Genomic DNA, 25492 nt, shown 5'->3' with positions numbered 1-25492 from the left:
GTATGTACTAAAACTAAATGTGTAATAAAAATTCATGAATTCCATTGAACATTATTTTTTTAAATAATTCGAAAAACATTTCAGCAAACAATTGTATACTTTTGAAAATTATGTAAGTAGGCATTGTTCTAGCGTCATCCCAAGTCTTGCTCTTTCTTAAGGTACATGCCGAATTTGGCTTCATGTTTCGAGTCAATCTTTTCGGTTCAATTTTTGAAAAGTTAGAATTTTTTAAGTATACCGGTGTTTAAACTTTTATTTTCAAACAAATTTTGTTCAATATTTCAAAAAAAAAAAAATTATATTTGTACACACTAGTATTCCTTGATATGAATATGGAGGCCATTTTGAGTGTGACATCATAACAGGAAATATACAATGACTTACATAAAAATGAATCTTAAAAATAAATCAAGAAAAGGAGAAATACTCACATTAGTTTTTTATATAATTTTTACACAAACAGATCCATATTTTACAAACACTTTTGACCAATTATGGATATTGTATATTCAAATTTATAGGATAAGTTGAGATATTCAAGAATGTTAATCATACTTTAAAACCTTTACTTCATTTATAAAATTTAATTTGGCTCCGATATTGTCTTTAAATTTTTCATTGTGACAATGAATTTTTGATTCTTTAAGTAGTGCAACTTGTGGCGCTTTCAAAGTATTAACAAGAATAATGTGTTAATAAAGATTGACGATAGTTAGAATTCATTGAAGAATACAAATGTAATCCAGACTAAATTTGGAGAAAAATCATTTTAGCTTTCTTTTGTGTTAATCAAATATATTTTTTTTTAATTAAAGATACTGGCTCCAATTTCTTTTTCCTACTTTGACCCCGTTTATATATATCTCTTTGTGTGCATTGAGTTCGAAAAAAATGAGTGAGAAAGCAGGTTTTGTTGTTTAAGCAAGGTATAATATATTATTTTCTTCGTCCGTACACTCTGCTAATGTTATCCTTTTAAACTTTTATTTTTGACTGTTCTTTGATCACATGTCAAACAATTCTGAGATAATTTCATTATTATTGGTATCTTATATTACGAGACACTTGCTTTATACGTATTTTGAAGTACGTGGGAAAGGATTTGAGTAGATTTATGAGTGAGCTGTTGGATTGGTAGTAACAAAGTGGCAAAACACTCATTTTAGTTTGAGAAGATTGTCTTGGTGTTTTTTTTTTCCTACACAAAATGTCACAAAATGTTGAGATACCACAGATGACGTATGGATTTTTTTCTTTCTTTTGATTTAATCAAGGTTGCGTAGTTGGGTTTAAAATAATAGGTGAAGTAAAAAGTTCTAAGTCTTTTTTTGTATATTTTGACAGAAAAATTAACATCATTAGGAGTATCTAATTTAGATAATTCCAAACGGTTTTCTGGCAAATATTCAATTCCTGGGCAATGGAATAAGTGCCCCATTACTGGTCCAACCTGACATTTTACATAATTATGTCGACATTTTTGACGTCTATGTTACCAGAACAGAATCGTTGGAACCACCGCTTTTGCTGATACATTCGATACTGTATTGGGTTCATAAACAGTAAAAAATATATTAAAAAATGGCCGCCGGCTTCACTTTTCACTTTGGCCCTAAGAATACTTATTGAAGAATATATCGAATTACCTTTATTTATTATTTCTTTTTTGAACACTATAACAGACAACTGGCTTATCTAAATACAAAAATGTAAATGAACTTTTTTAAAGTGTACTATTAACTTTTATGCGTACTCTAAGCTTTTTTTTTTGAAGCACTGTATTAGTCGTGAGATAACGATCACTAAAGACATTTAGCGAAAAACGATCATAATTTTTTACTTAACCTAGTAATATTCATGGTACCCTCAATGCTCCAAGCGGAAGAAAAAAAAAAATAAGGTAGCCTATACTATATTTTGACAAATATTGATCTTCGTATCTCCATTTGGTTTTTATATTTTGAGTTGCTTTGATTGCTTAAAAAAGACCAATCTATCTTATTTAACAGGATATTAGATGCAAAACCATTCATCTTCTGATGGCTAAGCATGTTGATTCTTGATATATAATGGTAGTGCATTTACTTCTAAGAAATCTCACAATCAGTTTGTGTTGAAAAACATGTTGAATTCTCACACAATGTCGTTGCTCTTAATCTAAGGTATTATCCTATAAAATTATTCAAATCGTTGGGCTAAGGAAAAGAAAATTCAACAATTATTTTTTCTTTAGAAGTTGTCATTATTATTTAATTCCAGAGAACTGAAACTTCTTTTCTAAATAGATTCAATTAAATTTAAAACCTGATTGAACATTCGTGTGTGTTCATAAAATACGGAGAGTATCCTTTAGGATTTGTTCCAGAATTATAATGGTAAGTCCTTGTTGTACTCAAAGTAGAATTTGGAACGACATTCTCATTATACAAGAGTTGACTCCTTGTTTTGGAATCAGAGTAGATTTTGAGGATCGATATCTGAGTCATCCTTGCTTGCTATGATTTGTTTATATTTTGTTTCTCTCATATTTGCTAATAGCTAATCTCATCAAGTAATATGGAAAATAAGCTGCTCTCCTCATAAACTTTCTAAAAATTCCAACGCATCGGCAAGCAATGAACACTACAGTTTAGGGGGAAATTTAAGACATTTTGTGAGTTGTATTTTTTATGCTTAGCGCAAGTTGGACAATTTTCCCATCTCTATGTATTGATTTTGGTTTTCCTTTGAAGTCGTCCTTTTGTTTAAGAAAAAAAAAACAAGATCAACTTCGAATAATTTCACTTATAGGCTTAGAATCGATCTAACCCCAGCTGATGGTTATATTAATGAAGGGAACAATTTTTTTTATTTTATAAAAGGAGAAAATGTAGAACTATCTTCATTTTGTACAAATCAGGAATTGCTAATGATTTTTTTTTAAATCGTAGAAATAACCCAGAAATCTTTTTAACCCATAAAAAACACAAATATATTTGTATAAGATTTATTCAACCCTGAAAGAGATTCCATGATAAAATATTACAAAAACAAAATTTGATATATTTTCATATTAAGTATTCATTTATTTGGGAAAGGAAGTGAGGAACTCAAATTTATCATTTCTTTGAATAGGGTTTTATCAACATTGAAAACACTGTGTACATTATTTCCAATAGCTTAAAACAAATGATAATTTCACTCTCATAAATAGTTATTTTAAATGAACAAAATTAATGTTTTTGTAAAAGTTCCAATAAATTAAAAATATGTTTGACATACCTATTGATAATACATTAGTGTATTTAAAAACAGGCCATTTAACGAATAAATTAATATATAAAAATAATCATTAATCAAATATACCTTTCATGTCCAGAAGGCTTGTAATTGAACAATTAGCCCATCAACACAAAATCAAGCATGAATGATGCTGCTCACAATTGAGTGTAGATTACCTTTGTATTCTTCGAAGAATAATTATCGACTATTTCAATCCACAAATTATTCTAATTAATCATTTGAAGGCACTGCCAATTACACTTTAAGTACCCAAAATCGATCTTTACAATAAAAGACAGAGAAATTATTTGAAAGATGGGGATCATTTTAAGTCTTTAAAATCAAATAAAAGCTCTAAACTATAGCTAAGATTTTGGGTATTTTGACCCATCCCACAAATTTGAATAGAAAACCTATAGTTCTATGAAATATTAGGCTGTATGTATTTATGAAATAAAAATTTACCTCCAGAATGCCTTGGCCTCGGTTTCTTGTTTGTAACCAGGATTACAGAAAAAGTTACAGAACCATTTTACTTTGTAGGAAAATAATAAATGTTAACATTATGAAGCCATTCAATTTTTAGAAATCAATCAGGGGTTAATATCACTGTTAAAAATGCATGATCGCCCATAACCTTTGAACAAATTCAGATTAATAACCTAAATTAATATCACTTGTTAGTGAAAGACGCCAATTGTTTACATTAATAAAAACAAGGTCAATTTCAAAGTGAAAAAATGTTCAAAACTTCTGACTTATAACGTACAACAAAAATGAATGTTAATTTTTAGGGAGTGCCCCATGCCTATTCAAGATTGTTTTTATGTCGACACCCCCATATTTATACTGTTAGGGTTTCTTATTTCCTGGAAAATGGTCTTTTAGTGGGATTGCTTAAAAAAAAATTGAATTACAAGATCCCGGAAATATCAAAATCCCCATAGCAAATAATAAATAATTTGAATTTTAAGTATTTCTTTTTAAATTTTAAGCAGAAATGATAGATTGTTAGCTGGGCCTACCTAAAGGGACTCTTAAGAAAGTGACGACATCTATATTACTGAAAACACTCTTAATTACTGATGGGTATAGAATGGGCCTGCAAAAAATAGGTATTAAGTGATGAAAAATCTAAATTTTGGTCGACAATCCATATATTAAATGCAAAATTCTGCCTCTGTGTGTGTCCAAGAATCACAGATAAACCAATGAATGGATTTTGTTGATATTTTTCATGTAAATATTTAAGCCTTAAAAAAAAGTTCTGGTAAAAAAATGGCCTTCAAGGCCATAGTTTTCGTATTAATATAACATTATTCTAAAAATATTTTATTCGTTTCCTTCATATTAACCTATATATTTCTATATATAAACAAAAAATATAATATATAAATATAATCATAATCAAGTCTAGGGCAATTACTTACCGAAACATAAAAAACATTATGGTTAAAACTTAGTGCCCCGTAGTTGAACCATATCTACTATAAATATACATGCATATCAAATTCACTAAAACGAACTAGAAAATCCAAATTAAGTGCAGTACATAATATTGAAACGATAAATATATAATACACTGACAAGCTTGTTCTAAAATTCTTGATTATTCTGTTAAAAACTAATCCCTTGTTGGATCCTATGCTTAGATTTTTTAGCTATAAGGCCACATATATCGCAAATGCGACCAAAATTATAATCAGTTCATATGACGTCAGTCTACTTGCAATAAGAGCTTTTGAGTTTAGTAGAACAAAGTCAATTCCTTTGATTACGTATGAAGCTCCTTTTTTCCTTCGTAAAAGTCTAAACAGTATTTTGCTTTCAAAAACTTTTCATCTCCACACATCAAATCTTTTACATTTAATTTTACAAATTTCTTTAGAATGGTTTAAGACGGGCAATCTATAAACGCATGGACTGTGTCATTGAATATTTTACCTCAGTCCTTACAAGGCCTCGAGAAAAAAATACAATTAATAGAAATCAGGTTTGTTTTTTACAAAAACAAACAACTACTTCAATACTAACAATAAAGACCATTAAATTCTAAAAATCATTATTGCTGAATGTTGCTATGTATCTTTGCAGATTTTGAAAAAAGGAAATGACAAGGCTTAGAAAAGAAAAATAATAATAAGAGAGGATAAGACAAAGTATTTTTGGCAAAAATATTACAGATGAGCAAACGACAGTTCAGCTTGAATATTTTTTCCCTTTCTAAACCTTTTAAATAAAGTATGTAAAGAAATATACAACCATGCAGCGATAATAGTTGTTTATCTTTTCTTTTATATGAAGCAAAAGAGTTCAGAATTAATTTTAAAGCTGGGCAAATCTACTATACATAGTATATCATAAAGTGAAGCTTACAAAATGAAATACTTGGATGCAGAATTTCCAATGTTTGTAGATAAAAGTCCAATAAATCCTGGTTATAAGAGCCTTGAAAGAGATACCCTAGTACCTACATACGTATGAATACTATTAAATTTTTAATTTACTAAAATGATAATTGGTTGTGAACATTTTGTCTATAAAGGAATGGAAAGTAAATTAAACACATCAATACAATACAAAAACTATTACAAAATATCTGATAAAAAATCTAAGGACAAAACATGATCATTTCAATGGCCCATTGGATTTAATTGTAGCTTATTGGTTATTTTTTTTACATTTCCTGAATTGACAATTGGTTTGTGTTGTTAAGTTGTTGAACGAATTAGATTTTATTAAGAGAAAAAAAACAACAACGCACATTTGGAATTGTTGCTGACACATCGGCCAATAAGTCCCGGGCCTAGATAGGAAAAAAACATTTTTTTGCCAAAATTCACTTTATTTATGAGTACAATCTCCTTTTAGAACGATACAATCATTCCAAAGTTTCTCTAGCTTTTCCATACCACGGATGTAGAACGATTTATCGAGACCTTCAAAATATGCTTCAGTTTCGACAATTACTTCCTCATCTGAGCCAAATCTCCTTCCATGAAGCATCTTTTTGAGTTCTTCTTCGAAGAGCCAGTAGTCACTAGAGGCTAGATCTGGAAAATACGGTGGGTACAATATCAATTCAAAATCCAATTCAACCAATTTTGTGGCTGTTTTTATTAACTTGTAGCATGATGGTAAAAGAGCACCTTTTTTTTCTTCAAAAGAAGTCTTTTCTGGGTAATTTCGGCCTTCAAACGATCCAACAAACCAATATAATAGTCGCTGTTGGTTGTTTTTCTTGTTCCAAGTAGTCAATGAATAAAATTCGATCCGAATCTCAAAATACAGAGGTTCCCAGTCGATGTTTGAGTCTTTGACGGCCTTCTCCGTCTACATACCACTCGGCAGACTGCTATTTTGATTTCGGAGTAAAGTGGTGAATCCACGTTTTGATCCATTGTGATGTACCGACGCAAAAACTCCTTCTTATTTCGAGTGAACATCTCCAAAGAGCTCTTTGAATCATCTGCTCGTTGTTGCTTTTGGTCTGGTGTGAGCAAACGCGACACTCATTTGGGAAACAGCTTTTTCATACCCAAATGTTAATGTATGATGATGTAAACACTACCTTTTGATAACTTTAGAGTGCCAGCTATCTCTTGGAACTTCACTTTGCGATTGTCCATGATAATTTTCACTGTTTTTTCAATGTTTTCCAGAATAACCCCCTCATTTGGTCGATCAGGGCGTTCAGCATCATCTGTGACCGTACGACCCCACGTTTGAAATCAGTAAATCGGTTGTTTTCAATGGGACAGAGTCTGAATAACATTTTTCAAGCCAAGCTTGGGCTTGATCGGTATTTTTTTTTATCAAAAAGAAATGATAAATCAGCACATAATTTCTTTGAATCCATCGTTTTGAAGAGCCACAAAAAGTAGGGTTACTTAAACCACTGTAACTCGATAAATAATTAAGCAAACGCCAGGATATTTTGACAGTAACTTTTTGAAAGTATGTACTTCCGAAAAATATTTAGTTATTTTGTTAGTGGTGCCATCCGGTGGTTAGGCCCGGGACTTATTGACTTATGTTTTATTTTATAAATGACCTTCTTCAATGGAAATATTTAATTTATATCTGATATTACGTTATCTAGATACCTAAAACATAATTACTCATCAAGAACAAATTGAGTATTTTTTGTAAGTACTCAATATTTTGCAAAAAGGAAAGGAAGAAGTTTGTCCACTAGCTAATGATATTACATATGTATAAAGTCTATATTTCTAGATGTTGTGTACAAGTTGGGAGTTAAAAATGAAATTGAGCATGTCGAACAGATAATTTTTTTACAGATGTCAGTATAATATATACTGTTTGGGTAAGCAAATCGTACTGTTATTGCTAATAAAATAATTCAATACAACGTATGAGAGCTGAAATATTCTGTAACAATTTCTTCATTTAACTTGAACATCAATTGCAAGTAATAGACCTCTAATTGGCGTGGTATGATCTGATTACGTATACTGTATAATGACAAATTCGATTTTATATCAAATATAGTTGAATTTACTTTTCAATGTACTACTACCCATTCTGTGACACATTATATTAATTCCATCATTTATAAATATATACTAATTAAGTAGTTAAAATGGTCTCTTTATTAATTGAGACATTCAAAGATTTGTTTACAACTTATGGGGGAAAATATTCCTTATTCATATTCTCTTTACGACATACAAATCACAACTTGGTTAGGCAATTTCATTTGTCCAAAAAAGCTTTCAAATCCGAGCAATAGAGGGCGGCACACGTCTACAAAGACTAAGTAGCTGTCTCCATCTGTTGATGAAATATCATGATACTATTATTAATACTACTTTAACTCAAAAGCAGCTTTCTTTTTCTTTTAACCTTGAAAATTGAGTATTTCATGCGCACGCATGTTAAAGGAATAGATGAGGTTGTGTGGAGATTTCTTTTAAAAATATAGATAACCTCTCATAATATGACTGTTTGTGTTGGTACAAATACCAATATGATTTTTTTCCTTTTTCATCGTTGGAAAGGCGTAGAGGGAGGGGGGTCTGTTGAAGAAAACAGGCAATTTTTTGTTTCTGTTATTCGCGAGTAGTTTTATATAACATACAAAAAGGAATCGATGAAAATCATCAGATGATGAAGAAGAACAGAGTTCAGCGATAGGAACATGACGCCTCTCAGACAAATGCTTTCTCCTCTCTTCCATTCTCTCTCTCTCTCTTATGTAGAGGGGCTCTCTTTTTTTTTTTCTTATTTTGGTTATAGGGAGAAGGGGGTCTAAAAAGATGTAAGGAGAAAGTGAAAGGGGGATACGATTTTTTTTTTTCGTTCGACCGTGCAGGGCCCTCTTTCCTTTCCGGGTGAAGGAGGCGCATTTTATTTTCCTTACTCACAGCTCCCTTTTTTCTGGTTAAAAATAAATCCCTCATCTAGGTTCAGTTTGAATTTCAACAGAAGTGAATGCTCCGTAAATTTCTTCTAAAATACAAGGAATGTATTTTGTGTCTTGATTTTCTGTGTGGGACAGTTGGAGCCAGAAGGAGAAGAAGGTTTTTTTTGTAAGTTATGCTCCATAGTCCTGTGGCTGTGAATTTATTTATTATTGTACATGTAAGGCTTCTTGGTCATGATTGTTGTCTTCTTTTCTCTGGAATGTGCCAAAAAAAAAAAATGTTCCTACTGGTTCTTGTATGGTATTCATACATATATGTATGCGACAGAAAGGGAGGAGGGGGGTGAGAGAGGAAGGAACCTTTTTCTTTCTTTTTATTCACTCTGCAAATACATATATGTATATATATTAAAGGAATAAGGGATACATAAAGAGGTTGAGATCATAAGAGTGTATCATATACAAATCTATTGAATAAATCTCTTATAGAAAAGAATCCATCAACTTAATTTCCTTATATTTTCATTTTTAGTGCAGTGACATAACGGAATTGGAAGACGAGGAGGAAGAATTGGATGCCCATAAAGAGGACTCCGAAATAGAAGAGCCACCATTTAAATGCAGTTCAGCTTCATCCTTGAGTAACTTTTTGAGTAGTGTAAAAAAGAGAGAAGAGGAAGAAACCAGAGTAGGCAAAATGTCTCAGCTCAGTACTCTCTTATCACAAAATGGCCCTGCAATTAATTTGGTAAGTCACAAGTTTACCCAGGGCTGTCACTAAGAGTTTTTTTTTTTGGGTTGTTCATTTTGTTTGTCCGAAGGAGATCCCATTTTTCTGGAATGAAATTTAATATGAACATTTTTTAAATGAAAATAACCCCCCTAAGAAATGTTTTTGAGTGGTCTTTCTTTATACAACTTTCTCTAATAAATGAAAACAACACTTGATTTTATCATTATAATTACCTTTTTTTACTACATAAAAACAAATCTTTTAGTGGGCTTTTTCAATACATTTGTCCATAATTCATTTAGAAAGTTATATTTCATTATATTTTTAACTGACTTTTTTATTTAGAAATGACAATTAACAGACCATCTCATTCCCTTTGACTTAAATAATCCATGGGAGGGGGGCAGCCCTGAGTTAAACTTTTTTTTAATGGTTTATATAAGTGCACATCAAATTATTTTCTTTTATATATAACAACATTAGTTGATCTCGAAGCAGGTTCAGCATCAACAACAAACAGCACAGTTGCAACAAGGGACTGATGGATCAGTCAACGACCATGTTATGCAGGATGATACATCTTCCAATGGAGCAAAAGATGATGAGGATGAAGATGATGACGATGATATCAGTGATGATCGAATCGAGGGGATCATTTGTGGGGATCCTGAAAAATTGAAGGCATTTAATGTAAGTGAAAAAATTCAGTTTTTGTATCCATCAACATTTCTCTTACTCTCTCTCTCTTTTATGTAGATGTTTGTTAGGCTTTTTGTAGATGAAAATCTGGATAGACATGTGCCAATTTCCAAACAGCCAAAGGAAAAAATTCAAGCCATTATTGATTCATGTACAAGACAATTTCCAGAGCATGCTTGTCGTGCTAGAAAACGTATTAGAACTTATTTAAAATCATGTAGGAGAACTAAGCGTACTAGAGAGCAAGCTGGTTTAGACCCATCAAATGTAAGACATTAAAAAAAAAATTAAATGACTTGAATTGCAGTTTATATTTTCTGTTTCGTTTAAAGACACGACCTACACCTCCTCATCTAACGAGTGTTCAAGCCGAGCAACTCTTGGCACGTGCCTGTGAAAATGAAGCAGAGAATGCAAAGAGAATGCGAATGGGTATGGAGCCTATATCCCAACCGATGCCTATCTATACAACAAGTAATGATAGTCCAATCGATGTCGTATCTACAGTCAATCTAACCACAAGCACAACTTCCACCAAAGCAGATCATCAACAGCAGCTAGCAGCAACTCTTCTGGCTGCAAGTCAAGGAGGTACAGGGTTGGTTGAAGGGAACTCCTCTCCTGTAGTTGGTCCAATCTTTCCCTCAATGAACGGAAATACAATTGCATCTGTTTCAACCACCGCCAACACTGCTACTCTCTATCGTCAACCTTTTCCCCAAGGAACTTCTGTCTTTCCAACCGTTGTTTCAAATCCACCTCCAGTTCTAAGCCTTCAACATCCCCACAGCCAACCACAACAGACCACAGTGGTGGCAGCCACTACCACAACAACTGCTCACCCTCAAAACGGTATGGACAGCATCTCCACCCATAATTGTTTTCTATTTTCCACTTTCACATTTACAGGTACATGTAACAACGAAGGCCTTAAAAAAAGCCCTTTGCTTAATCATAAACTCAATGCAACAGAAATGGCTGCTGTAAGGCAGCTCATTACTGGATATAGAGAGTCTGCTGCCTTTCTTCTTCGATCCGCTGATGAGCTCGAGCAACTCCTTCAGATTCAACCAAAGCTTTAAACAAACCAAAACGTATCTTAAGGATATACATATAAATTCATGTTATCAAATCGCCCTCTTATCAACTATTTATCTAACTGTCCTTTATATAAATATATATAAATGTGTGTGTCTCTGTCCTCCCTGTCCTCTATTATGTGTATTGTATATGGGTTCACCATACGCCACTATATTTTTTTTTATGTGCTACTACCTCGCAAACAGATGATTCCTCTTATTGATACATTTATCAGATAGAGAAATGAGTATGATAATGTTATTGTTTATAATCCCTATTTATATTTTAAAAACCAAAAAAAAAAAAAAAAATCTTTATATACATATATATATATATATATCATTGATGTTTTTTACTATAACATATTTTTGTTAGATCAAATTTTGAACTATTACAAAAATCACCCTAGGAACTAATTGTTATGTTTTTAAATGGGAAATTTTATATCAAGATTCCGAAAAAAATGAAAAAAAAAAAAAGTAATAATGTAATTGATGTTAGTTTATAATTTTTTAAAGATTTAATCCATCCCCTTTTTTTTAAGAACATCTTCAGGATAGTTTATAATCCTACAATCTAGTCAAAATATACATATACATACATTCGTATATATATTGTCAATCCAAGCCCAATCATGCATATTTGAGCATCCTCCCATTTCTCAGTATTAACTTCATTTGAATATAAGAGAACATTCTCTGTCCCATTTTTAATATATACATATATATACCTTCAAATGCGCTTTCCTCGTTGAATTATTTCATCATTATTTTTTTTTCTAATCCGTTTTTTTTCTCTTCGGAAAAAATTTGGTAGATTTTTTTTTGGTGTAAATCTTAAAAATTCAAAACTATGTGTCAAAGCTCCTGTGTCAATAGTTAAGTTCCTTTCTCAAATGCCATGTTTACTAATCCCCCTTCTTCCTTAAAAACTCATACCCCATTAAAACTCTTTTCAATCAGTTTGACGAACCCCATATCAAAAATGTTCGCTCTTCATTTTTAATCATTATAATTAATAAATGGCAAGCTATCGGATATCAAAGCATTTCTGACCCTCCGACCTTGCTCCCTTTCTATCTGTCGTCACTGTACACTTGTTTGACTCTGTGCCAAAAATACACATAATATATTAAATTGAGCCGTTGCAATGTTTTGTGAATGAATGTAAGTTAATGGACGATGCTTGTAAACATTGACATACAACTGAGTAATGAATGAATGTTGTCCCACAGTGTTCTTGTTGATGTTTTTGTCTTTTGTGTTCTTTATTTGAAATTTTAATAAATTTATTTCATTTTAGATGTGTGTGTACAAATATTGCAAGACTCAATGGTATTTTTTTTTAAATGATTAAATAAATCAAACGATGGAAATATCATAACCATTATTTCACTCAACCATAATCATCATTATTTTTTTCATTTATAAATACTATTTTGGAATGCTGTTGCTGTGATGTTTATTTCCGTATACATAAATAAACAAAAAACTAATTGTTTAAAATAAATTAATAGAGTCATACTCAAAGTTTATTCCAATAAAAATGACAAAGTGTAAATGCAGTGAACTATCACATCGTTAAGAGGTCATACGTTTCTTTTGCAGTGGGTCGCTCACTTGGTGAATAACTAAATAACTTATTCAAAACTTCAAATTGTTTTTCTGACATGGATCCACTAACTTTATTTTTAAGACTAGGTGACTCTAAACGAGATAAAATACTTTTAAGTATGGGCAATAATGAGGAACAATCCTGGATGCGCATATCAGCCAAGTCTTTCGCTGATGGAGATCCCAAAGCACTTACAATTTCCACAAGTTGATCACCGGTCGTTTCTCCCCAAAAGGGTGGCTCACCTTTGAACATCTCAACCCAAACACAAGCAGCACTCCAAATGTCTATCTTATAATCATAGGATGTGGATCCTAGGAGTAGTTCCGGTGCACGATAATAGCGAGAACAAATGTAAGAGTTCAGTGGTTCTAATGTAGAATCATTGAGGATGAGAGCACTCCCAAAGTCGCAGATTTGAATTGCATGTGATTTAGAGTCTGTAAGTAAAATATTTTTAGGCTTAATATCCCTATGACAAATTGAGTTGGAATGAAGGTAGTTCAGGGCACTCAAAACCTGAAGTATGATACATTCTGCCTCCTCTTGATTGAAGGGCTTATGCTGAAGGATGTAGTATAGATTACCATAGCATAGGGGGAAAAATAATTTCAAATTGTTTTCATCTTTGGTATAACCAATGAGCCTCACAATGTTGGAGTGATTTAATTTCTTCAATACTGAAAAGTAGGGGGAAAAAGAGGAACATGGAATATTATAAAAAAGGAAAGAGAGAGAGGAAATCATTTACCTTTGAGCTCCCTGTTAATCCCACGGTTTCTTAATGAAAGTACTTTCATAGCCATTAATGATTCTGAAGTAGAATAACCTTCGAGTCCATGTGGTTTAACTCTATAGACAGAGCCAAAAGTGCCTTGATCTTCCAGACTAATTATTGAAAATAGTATATCTTGCGTTCGGATTTTTCCATTAGGGAATAAGAGTTTAATAGAAATGTTTTCTTCGAACTCATCGAATGTCATGACTGAGTACTACTCAAAGAGGAAATAACGAAATCTCAATATTTTTGTATGTTTTATCGTTTTTTGAGGAAAAAGGTAATGAAATAGGCGAAAGAAAGTCTACGGGAAATTTCCCCAACCCTCCTTATCCTTTTGCTAAAATACGTACGTAAATGCTTTCCTACAAGGAAGGTAGTGTTGTCATATTTCGTCTTCTTAATTTACATACATACATATTGTAAAACAACTCATAAAATTCAAAGGAATAACTTTTTTCTTACAATCAAAGTACTTGTCTCTACTCAAGGATAGTCGAACAACAAATAAACACAATTGTCACGACAATAATAAAAAAAATGAGGTAGCAAGTTTTCTTTTCTTTTTGTGGGTCAAGGTTACTTAAAGTTCAATGGGTTCATCCAATTAATTAAAAATATTATTTTTAAAATATGTTGTTAGATGTTTAACTACCATTCAGAGAAGCAAAAAATAACTCATACCATCTATCAGTTACTCTTATCCCAATATAGGTATGTAAGTATTGAAAAAATCTATCCTTAAAGGGTTTTTTTTAAATTTATTTAAACAATATTTTATTATTCAGCTTTCTTCCGAGGACTGGAAAATCCTATGAGCAAGTATTCTTTTTTGTATATAAACATACAAAAATAACACTATGAAAAAAAAAACAGGTCTCGGCCACCTGTCGGCTAAGACCCACCTTTAATATTCTTCAACACAAACATAATCTTCAATATTTTCAATTGCAGATTGTTCGAACTCTATAACTTGTTTGTTTAAATCCCTTTTTTGGAGTATAATTTCGATTTAGAGCCATATTTTGATATAAAATAACTAAATAACTAACTTTCGGTAGGTGGAAAACTTTTCAAACCCCCCTCCTATGTTTGACAATTAATGTTAATCACAATTAGTAAAAAAACATTCCTTCATTTAAAAGATAAATAATGTGTTAGGTTATCTTGAATTTTTAATAATTTAACTAAGGATAAGAAGTATTGAATATTTTTGATGCAGGAAATTTCAAAAATCAAGTATAAATAAGTTTGATACCTATAAGACTACTTAAGGCTAATCTTTCTGCCTCCAAAATATTAATTAATTATTATAATTCATAAAATAATCGACTTAATTATATGTTATGTCAGAACATTTTCACGCAACCATACGTTGCTTATTTATTAAATATTCTATAAGAAAAATGCAGTTTTTATCTATAATATAAAACAATTTAAAAAAAATGCAAAAACAAGTATTAACTTCTTTAAATGATCCTTTGTTTTACTAACTTTTTGATATGATTAGATACATTTTGTAGGAACAGTTGTCAAAAAACCTAATAAATAGCAAGGTTTGAATGGTGAAATGTTTTTTTATTAAGTTTTGTTACCTTAAGTTTTCATATATATATAACAATTTCATTTCGAAATATGGGTCTCAATGTGATTTTAAGAAAAATACTTTAAAGGCCAAACCTAGTTCTATGGAAAATTTTAATGGTCATTTTTGTCTTTTATTGCTTAAATAACAATAATTCATGAGGGTTTGAGGGAGTGGGCGAAAATACTGTTGTATAGGGTAATTAACGATCAAATACGAGACAGTTTACTTTTTACCATTTATTTAGTATTTGTTTGCAAAATATCGGTATTAATACTTGGTATCTTTCTGAACAAGCCATAATTCATAATAAAGGGTATTACATAAATAGGTATATATTAACCAATTAATATCCGAAAGAACAACAACATTGTGCTGTAATAGAACATTCCTTATTTCCCTGTTAGTAGCCTATTCGTTATAGGAGAAACATCTGGAAATAAGCTTTTCTTTTTATTTGGACAAATATTTGAATTTACTAATCTTTATCCTTTGTGAATATGATAACTTTTATTACTTTCCTTATTCTGTAATAGGTTTTAAATTTTGTAAATTTGTGTATAAACTTAAGTTAGGACAATTACTTTATATGTTATGTTCTTATGGTTGTACCAGCTACTAAAAAAGTTTTGTAATGTTATTAAAATGAATATTTAAGGGATGTTGTAGACAGTTTTTTGTGAAAATCCAGTTAAAACTTTTTCTTACGATAGTTTAAGAAGAGAGGTCAGCTGTTCAGGTCTGATAAAATACTCTTAAGCGGAAAAAAGAAGCCAAAAGAAAGGAGTTTGTCGTTCTAGTAAACGCCGGTCAAACTTACATCATGAACACGCTCTCAGTCAGAAACCGGAAGATCTGGAATGTCAGACAACAAATTGAAGCTAGAAAAAACATTGTAGACAAGCTTCGAACTGGTCAACCAACCAAACTAACTCCAAAAGCTACAAGAGTGGTCAAAAAGAAAATCGACTAAGCTACCAAAGAAAAAAACCATTGTCAACTAAAAAAATGTTAAACTTGCTAGTTGTAAGGTGCTTAGGCTTCAGAATTAATATTTACTTTGTCAAGTCAAAAGAAACACTCGTCTCCAGCGCTCTAAATACATCCTGAACGATCTTAAACAGCATGGAAACAGTATCATTTTCTTCAGTGATGAAAAAACCTATACTATTGATCTAACAGGCAAAATGATACAAACAAAACTCTGGATAAATCCAGGGAAAATGAGATTTCGAGAGAGAAACAGATTTTTAAACTGCAGACATTCCAGTTGCTAGCTGGAGCATGTTCATGATGTTGATAGGACCAGCGCAGACTAGAACGGCAACCTTCTTTCTTTTTATCCCACTTTCTACTTAGGAGTATTTAAGTTCACCTAAATAGCTGACTTCCCTTCTAAAACTATCACACCAAAAGTTAGAACTTGATGTTCGAAGGATCTCCAATCATCATTCTTCTTAGCTACCATATGAAGAAGGAACTAGTAAGGACTAGAAGATGGGTGTCCTTAATTCCAAATTCTAACATATGATTAAATTCACCTTTTGCAGCTTTTAATTCATCTTGGGAAGCTTCCTTGCTTTGGTATGATCCGATGGACCATTGGTTTCTATACAGTGGTAAACGTCGTGCATAATATCCGCATTAAATGTTACAGATCTGAACAGCAAAGGAAACTTCCTGAAAATGCCTAGAAACATATGAGGCAGGAAATGCAGTGATGTTGTCAAACTAAAGTGAAGTATGTATCCCAAAGTTTAATCAAGCCATCAATGAGTCGAGATCCTCGTACTTCTGGCAACAAGTGAAAATAACAAAGAAAATTGGCTTCTATGATGGAGTGTAAGACATCTGCAATGGTGAATATCCATTGAAACGTACAGCGAAGACATAAATCGAGTGTCAGTGAACGCTGACCATATGTCAGAGAAGAGTTTGATGCCGTCATATATGCTCCTCTTTGGAATTTCCAATTGGCTGGAGTGGTCTTTATAACACTTTATTTAGCTCCAGTATCCATTTGAAATTGTTGCATGGACAATGTGTTGCTAATAAATTAAAGGTGACTGTTGGTTGAAGAGGGATGTTAGTTCCCATTATATAAACCTGTCACCGTTTCCCGTCAATGACGATCACCTTCTACATTTTTTTTAATCAAAGCGTTTGTGATCAAAACATTGAAAGGATTTGTTTCTATTTTTTCCATTTCTTTCTTTCATTATGAGTGAGTGCATAACTCGCTCCAACCCTGTAATCTTCTTTTCCAATTGCTGGAACTCTATAGATCAGTAGAAAATTGCCATCTGCGGAAATTTTTCCAAAATTATGCTATATATTTTGTAATTCATTTACCAATATGTTCAATCTACAGATACAACTTATCTAAGGACCAGTAGATAGTTTTCCAATCTAGAGAAGACCCATTGAACATAGAAACAGCTATTGTAAGGAAGTATTGGGAAAATTAGGTGTGGTCATTTATGATTCGTGGAGCGGCAGGGGTGGTTTTTAAAATGCATCTAGGCCAGAAGTTTATTCTACGAACCCCTATGATCTGGACCATAAACGATTCTATAGGGGGTTTTGACCCTGTCTCTACCGAGTAGTCACTTACAATCTGTATACATTGAATTTTAAAATTCAAAAAGACATAATCTATTAATTAACAATAGAATTTCAACAAAAATAATACCATAGACATACTTGTGTCTGAGGTTTCTTAAACGTTAATGTCACCTCTCTTAGCGGCAAAGATGGCTTCTAGGGGGCGGCAGAAGGCTATGCACCCGCTAAAAATGTAGTCCTCTGTCATCGTGTCACAGTTTTGGCTGACAGTGGCTTCAAGGGCCTCGGTGTTTAGATGACAGTCATTGCAGACCTTCCCCTCGACATGCACCAAAAATTTATAGCCCAGGGGGTTAGCATTAGTTGAAGGGGGGAGGGCAAAAGTGTAAAAAAATGTTCAAAAGAACAGAGAGTCTTGCGAAGGAAGATATGGGGTTCTTTCATTGCTGGTTTCAAAAGTTGACTCTCCGTTCTCACAAGAATCTTTCTATTCATTTTTTTAAGTAGTTTTCTGGACAATTTGGTGTTAATCCAAGAGATCTCTTACATGGGCCCACTTGTACTTGAAGGATTTTGCCTCGGCTGCTTTCTCTAACTCCTCTGGGTCCAGTTTGGCCTTTTTGACAGATCCCTTCTTTCTCTCCAACGTTTCAGACTTCCTCACAGCGTAGACAGTGGTCCTCAAGACGCCCAAATGCTTGGAGTGCAGCAATGTAAATTCATCGATCACGTTCAAGTGTCATTTCTCTACCTTTATGTAAACTAGAATGCTCAGATTTATTTTGTTTTGTTATTAATTGTTTATGGTTTAATACATCAAAATATGAATTAATTTTAATCACCCAACTTTCATTAATTATTTAGGTGAGACGGTTATCCTATATGAAATCCCGTGTGTCGGGGGTACAATTTGGGAAATTTGGAGAGCAATTTTATTGTCACCCATGTACAGATGGTAAAACTATCAACTGATACTTGGTTGGATGATACCCATTTGTATATTAATACCTCTAAATTGAGTTCATTTTCAGGGGAATTTTCTACAGATGGCACTTTTCCTCATTGTAATAGCCCGCGCTGTTAACGTTATAACACTGTTCTAATAAATCATAAGATTCCTTTTTATCCTTGCAAATTAAAAAAAAAAAAAAAAAAAAAAACATCAATATCCAATTAATTAATAATAACATGCAAAAGTAATGACATTTATATAAAAATAAATAGTTTATTGGATTATTAGGATTAAAATATTGATTTCACTACGTCAACATGAAATGTATGAGATACATTGAAAAATATTGTTACAAATATCAAAGATTCATTCATTTGAAAGTATGTATATTCAGACAAGGGCTGTGGAGTCGGAGTCTCTACCATTTTTGGTGAAGTAGGACTTGGAAAATTATGTACCGACTCCGGCCAAAAAATTATTATAATTTATATAAAAACATAACTAATCTGTATCTAAGGCTTATATTGAGTATTCGTATGGTTAATGGTTATAAATTATAGATAAAGGTGTGTGCGTCTAAAACTGAACACTTCTTTAAAGTTTTATATATAATATGTTCGTATTATATTTTATTACAATGAAAAAAATTATATTTCTTGCAAGATATTTGCAATAATCTTAAACCATATTTCATATGGTTTAATAAACAATCAATATTTAAATAAAAATTCCTAGGACTGACAGTCATACGCACCGATGGCAATAACAAAAGGTCTTAAGGACCGTTCCTAAAGACAAAAAGTGCTAAGGTAAGATAGGACGAGTCCTAAGCCTGGAAGGGAACGAATAAATACGGGCCGACACAACTCTAGTAATTTTAGTGACACACTTACTTTTATCTTAAGGTATCTTGTCTCTTTAAAATAACTTATGAATTTTTGATGAAACTTCAGCCCCCAGGGACACCAGGGAGGTGTGCAAGGTCAGCCACAAGAGCATCGCGGCCCTAAAGGGCTCCATTACGAGGGAGTGGAATGCTGTCAATTCTGTGGAAGTCATCAGGGCATGCAACTCCTTTAGGGGCAGGATGGAGAAGATGGTGGCTGCTGAGGGAGGACATGTTGAATAAATTTATTGTTTATTGTTGACACCCTGTAATTGAAATCTACTACAGTAGAAAATGAAGTTCGCTTCTCAGAAGTTAAATAATAGTGAGTGATGCCAGCAGCTGAATAAAGCAAATTCATTCTTCAGATTACCAATTCCAAATACAGCAAATTTTCATCACATTTCATAATATACTTTTTTTTATTTTTTAACTTAAAGTTGTTCTTGTTTCTAAGACATTTATTCATTATCAGATCCATCATGTTACTGAATCTAGAACATTGCTAAATGTTATAAGAAGGCAGTCATAAATACTTATCTAGATAAGCATGCTATACATACAGTTACTTATTAGTGTACCTTTTCGAAAAATGTATTTGACTTGTTTCACCAAATGTTTTGTAGCAAATACGCCATTAGTTTGACACATTGAATGGAAAATTTAGTATGATAAATTTAACTAATTCGTTCATTATGAGTAGTACTTTTTCTTTTTTGTGTTATTGAAGTCAGGATATAATAGGTTGGGGAAAAAGTAATTTCGTATTTCCTCCTTTGTTTCAATCATTTTTAAAAAGTGTTACAATCATCCAATTAAAGCCAAGTATGCATTGTTCTGACCGATAACTTGGTGCTAACGAGAGTCCAACTTCATAATACCCTTTTCGTAGAAACCCTTCTCATTATTGGAAAAAAAATTCGGATAACCAATTTTCACAGACCTCTATTGAGGCCAAATTTCTACCCTCAAGCGTATTGACCAAAGAAAGGAACATGTGGTAGTCACTTGGACTATCGGATGGATACATAAGAACTTCCTATCCGATCTTCCGGAGCTTCTGGCGCATCATCAAAGATGTGTGCGGCCTACTGTTGTCTTGATAATGTTTTGTTGTCTCCTTTTCACCAATGCTGGCCGTTTCTGTTCGACCGGCAGCTCCAAATCGTCGAGTTGTTTACAGTAGAGGGCAGAATCCAGCAGAAAAAAAATCGTTCGAACCACTGCTGTGCAAAACGAGCCGAAAGAGTATTGGCCCATATACTTTCCAAATTTTCTTGGTCACTTTCGACGTGTTTTCCCTTTGGAGGAAGTAAAAATGTAAAAAATGTCTTAATTTCTTCCATTTAGAACTCCATACGCGACGTACTATAATTTACGATTTGATTGACGAAGAACAGCACGGTCAAAAAACATTTGTAGTTTACACAAACAACTTTACAACGTCTTACTGTATGATCTGATGTGACCAATAATGAACAAGATACTTAAAAAAGGGCGGCAATTACGAAATTACTTTTTACCCAACCTAATATTTGATGTATTTTTTTGAAGGAGAAAACATATTGTTAATAAGTGTTATTCATACATAAAATAGTTACAACAGATTGCATAATAATGCATAAAGTAACAAATTTAAATATCACATTATTGTCAAAAATAGGTTAAATTATGAATACATTTTTTTTATAAAAATGTAGTTATTGATTTAATGTGTTTTATTCTTTTATGGACAGATTTACTATAGGTAGTTTTATAATCTTTTCTATCAAAGTAAGTAGTAATAAATCTAAACTATTTAACTGTCCTGAATGATGTAAATTTATCTTGTTTAACACAATTATAATGATGGGTATGATTCACTCAAACGTACAAAGTAACATATGATCAATAGTTTATTAATAAGATCAACTTAATTTGTATGTCATATTTACGAACAATATTTAGATAAATCTATCCAATAAATTATTTGGCAAACTTTGTAACAAATTTATATTAAAGAAATCATCTGGTAGTTAGCCAAATAAGTCAATCATACCAACTGCCATTTATCAAAAAGAATACACTATGGAATAGTCTTGACGAATCAAGCGAGAGGAGGGATTGCACAGCTGATAACACAATACAGAGAGTATTTTTGGGCTAACTTACGGCGTTATCACGCTAACACACAAATACCATATGTATTTTATTGTCAACTATCTACTATCTTTGCTATTAAGCTCTTCAGCAAGAAGATAGACAATATGAGATATCAAAAATAAGAGAAAAAAAGTGATTGAAGTGATTTGAGACATATCAGTGTAGGACCATACTGTTCACCAAACCTCAATTGGGATGCTACTTCAATCATTAATATCCGGGATTGGAACATCGCCACTGAGACTTTTATCACAAGAGTCATTCCTAAAACTCAACTGATTATTTTAGTAAAAAAAAAAAAATGATATTACATGAAAAATATCAAATTTATAGAATATTGTAAAAACACGCTTAAATTAAAAAAAAATCAACCCCACAAATTAAGGAGTAACAAATAAAAAGGTCGTATTTTTAAGAGTTTATTAGACAGTTTTTGTAGTCCAAAATGATTAATTGGTAAAATAGGGTGTCTTATTTGCCATAAATGAACAACGATAGTATATTCGATAATAATATTTTATTAGGCACTTGCAATCAAAAAATGAGATTTTATTAATAAAAATGAAGTTAAACATAAAATAAATGCGCGTAATACGCAGTACCAAAAGATAATATTTATTTATTGCCATCATGTTTGGAACTAAAATATTCATACCATGAGACAAGTTGTAAGATAGGTTGGTTATATATTGCTGTAAAATATATGTTTCATCTATAATACTTAATAACATAAAAACCCTGTAACTTGATTCAAATCGATAATTTTAAAGATACAACATCAAAATTTATTTTTTCCAACATTTTACAGATTTTCAAATCAAAACGTGTCCTTAAACAAACATTTTTTGGACTTTGTATGGTTATTATCTTGTTAAGAGGAATAAAATGCAAAAGAAAAATATCCAACGATAACAAAATCCCATTTTTTGTCATTTCGGCACAGTTTAATATATATATAGTCCCAGGTGGAGCAAGACGACCTTTCGGCAAATTTTACAAAATCCTGCAAATAAAGGAACAGTTATCGGATAAATCATAAAGATTGAGCAAAGAAACGATTCAAGAAGCTGGTAATAAAATTTATAAAGAGAATGAGTGATGTCAAACAAGGAATATATATGGACTAGTTTACTGTTTAGGTCTATCAGGAATGTGAATATTTGTATCAAAGATCTAGATGATCTTTAATACTTTTTTGAATGATCCTTATTAAGGATAATTGATTTGGGTTATAGTCTTATAAATGGACTAAGTCTACTGTATTAATCTCATTTTTTACTAAAACCATATAAATTATATATATTTTGGGAAAACGTGAAAGTGAGATAATTTAAGGACTAAAGTTAAGATCATACTCGCGTCATATTCAAGGGAAGAATCAATAATTATTCATTGTCGAATTGAATTAGAATTAGAACAATCTCCGGAATATATTAATACATAATATTTCGAAAGGATGAATAAAATTATATCTAAATTTAAAAATTGGAATAAAATATAAAGATGTTTCATAAAATAATCTGTTTAAAAATACTTTATTAACATCTTGATATCCCTAAATTTATATAATTATAATCATAAATATTTAAAAAAAAGTAAAGATATATGAAGTGCCCTAATGTTGAACATACTATTACAATTATAATGTTTTTGTAAACTATTTCTTCTTTTTTGCTGGCATCAACTACTTCTTCACATCACCCAAGGAGCGTTCTATGAAAGGAGTATGCACTGTTTTCGAGATTTTACAAGTTTTCATACAAAAAATATTGAATAGAAGGAGATAGGTAATATTATATATATATATATGGGGGAGTGAGGATACATGATACAAAAAATAATTTTTATTGTCATAAGTTTCACAATTTAAAAGATACTTCCTTGGCCGGGCAACATGAAATAGGTAGTTACCTAAGACAAATTATTCTAAAGTATTTTTGACGTAGTGCAATAATTAATAGCCTTTATTGGTTTTTTCGAAACTAACCAAAAGTAGGATAATTGATCCATCAGGAGGAGACATGATACAAGGTAGGAGTATACGACTTTCAGGGTAGGATGATACATGTTGCAACAGAAGAAAACATGTAAAACCTGCAATTTATTAAATTCAAGCACTTATTTTACTTTTTATTATAGTTTGTCAGCATAAAGTAAATACTTTTAATTACATTCATAACATAAACAAATAAAACATTTACAGAAATAGAGCATAGTTAACAATACAATTTTTTTTTTTTACTATTTATTGTGATTGATATTATAGCATGAAATTACACAAAAACAAAACATAATTAAATATAATATACACTACGAATATATATAATAATGGGATGTAACAAGTCTCCTCCATAGTGTTGGAATCAGAATAAATGATTTGAACTGAATATTGAAACTAATAATATATTACAAGCATGTTAATTAATTGAACAACATGCTAGACTATGATATTTAATCAAATTAATTTAAAATCTCATGTTTTATAATACAAATATATCTTAATATTCACATTTGATTTTTCACAATATATTCAACAATTTCTATAATGATTTTTTTATGCCGTCGAATTTGCGTCTTTGCATCTTTTGAAAATAAAAAAATTACTTTTATTGCAGCATTAAATCGATCTTTGAAAAGAAAATAAGCCTGTCCATTAAATACGCGCATAAATTAACTAATCAAGTAATTTATCCATATCCTATAGAAAAAACAAAAGTTAACTTGATCACTATCAATATTATGAATCAGCAATAGAGACTTTAAGTCATTATTAAAGTTAAATTGAACAATTTTCATATAAAATTAAGAGATGGCAGTAGAAAACCAAATTCTAACGATAAAAGAATACAAATATATACTATAAAATTTCATTCGGAAAATATTTATTGAAATCAAAACAATATCTGTTAAGCGCAGCAGTTTATCAAATGAAACATTTCAAACTGCGATTCAAGGATCGGCCTAAGACTTATGCCCTACATATAAACACGTTAAGTCTATATCACTCATAAATGCCAATTATGAACCCATTGAAAGGAGATTTGGATAGTATCGTCAAAATGGTTTTTGTAATTACTTTTTGAGCTGAAGATATTTTTTAGTGGGTGAAAAAGAAAATGAATTAGGTTCTTATTGAAGATAAAAATTAGGTTCTTAAGTTAATTAAACTAAATTTTCCCATTCAACTCTTCTTTACAAAACGTTGAAAATGATTCATAAATATTATTGGTAATGATTTCTCATATATATATATATCCCAGACTTTGATGAAATTACCAGAATATAAAATGTAATTTATTATATCAGCGGATATATAACTTTTAGCATAATAAAATGTTTATAACAAAAATATGACGTTGAATTGGTCTGTTCATCAGAAAATGATCTTATTTAGGTCGATGAAACTGGGACAAATTATATGTTAAATTCATTTTTGGATGTCATGGATAGAAGGGGACTCAATAGACCAACAGATGTCTTGTACTTGAGTACAATTCATCTTTATCAAATATTACAGAAATTTTTTCGAGTAGATACTATAACAAACATATTATTGACATTTAAGAATTCAAGACATTTATTTGCTGTTACTGAAAATACTTTAATTAAAAAAGAACATTTGTCTTAGATAATGACAGTAAAATGTAAAATAATCCCAAATTTAATAATTTTTAAATAAAATATCTTGTACAATATGTACAATTTGTTTGTAATTTTTTTAAATGAAATGAACGGCCAAAATCATTCTGTTTAAAAAATAAAAAAATTGTTAGATAAAAGTAAGTCTGCTTAATGAATTAATAAAATT

The 25492-nt window shown here is 31.2% G+C and overlaps 2 protein-coding genes across 4 annotated transcripts in view; one reads left to right on the top strand and one right to left on the bottom strand.

Annotated features, from left to right (window-relative positions):
• The window catches only part of LOC121121448 (nucleolar protein 4), a 47707-nt gene extending 35140 nt beyond the window's left edge, over positions 1-12567 (top strand). The window contains exons 4-8 of one of the 2 annotated variants that reach the window (XM_040716383.2): positions 9183-9398; positions 9882-10073; positions 10140-10349; positions 10415-10934; positions 10992-12567. In XM_040716383.2, coding sequence (XP_040572317.1) covers positions 9183-9398; positions 9882-10073; positions 10140-10349; positions 10415-10934; positions 10992-11164 — 1311 coding nt within the window. In that variant the 3' untranslated portion in view covers positions 11165-12567. Of the gene's footprint in view, positions 1-9182; positions 9399-9866; positions 10074-10139; positions 10350-10414; positions 10935-10991 lie in introns of both variants that reach the window. The other variant, XM_040716381.2, reaches the window with a different exon arrangement.
• Positions 12568-12606: 39 nt separating this feature from the next.
• Positions 12607-14035, bottom strand: LOC121121449 (uncharacterized). Of its 2 annotated transcripts, XM_040716384.2 has the most exons (3): positions 13908-14035; positions 13528-13768; positions 12607-13456 (listed from the first exon to the last, which is right to left on the bottom strand). In XM_040716384.2, exons 2-3 carry the CDS (start codon positions 13757-13759, stop codon positions 12735-12737), a joined length of 954 nt encoding a protein of 317 aa, XP_040572318.1. In that variant the 5' UTR covers positions 13760-13768; positions 13908-14035; the 3' UTR covers positions 12607-12734. The 2 variants fall into 2 exon arrangements, with proteins under 2 accessions (XP_040572318.1, XP_071745944.1); XM_071889843.1 differs by lacking the exon at positions 13908-14035 and having other exon boundaries at positions 13528-13851.
• Between the last annotated feature and the right edge of the window lie 11457 nt (positions 14036-25492).

The sequence above is a fragment of the Lepeophtheirus salmonis genome, chromosome 7 (assembly GCF_016086655.4).
Source record: "Lepeophtheirus salmonis chromosome 7, UVic_Lsal_1.4, whole genome shotgun sequence".
In the NCBI taxonomy this organism is placed as follows: Eukaryota; Metazoa; Arthropoda; class Copepoda; order Siphonostomatoida; family Caligidae; genus Lepeophtheirus; species Lepeophtheirus salmonis.
Note: the sequence above shows the minus strand (reverse complement) of the source record. Positions and strands in the feature narration are given on the sequence as shown.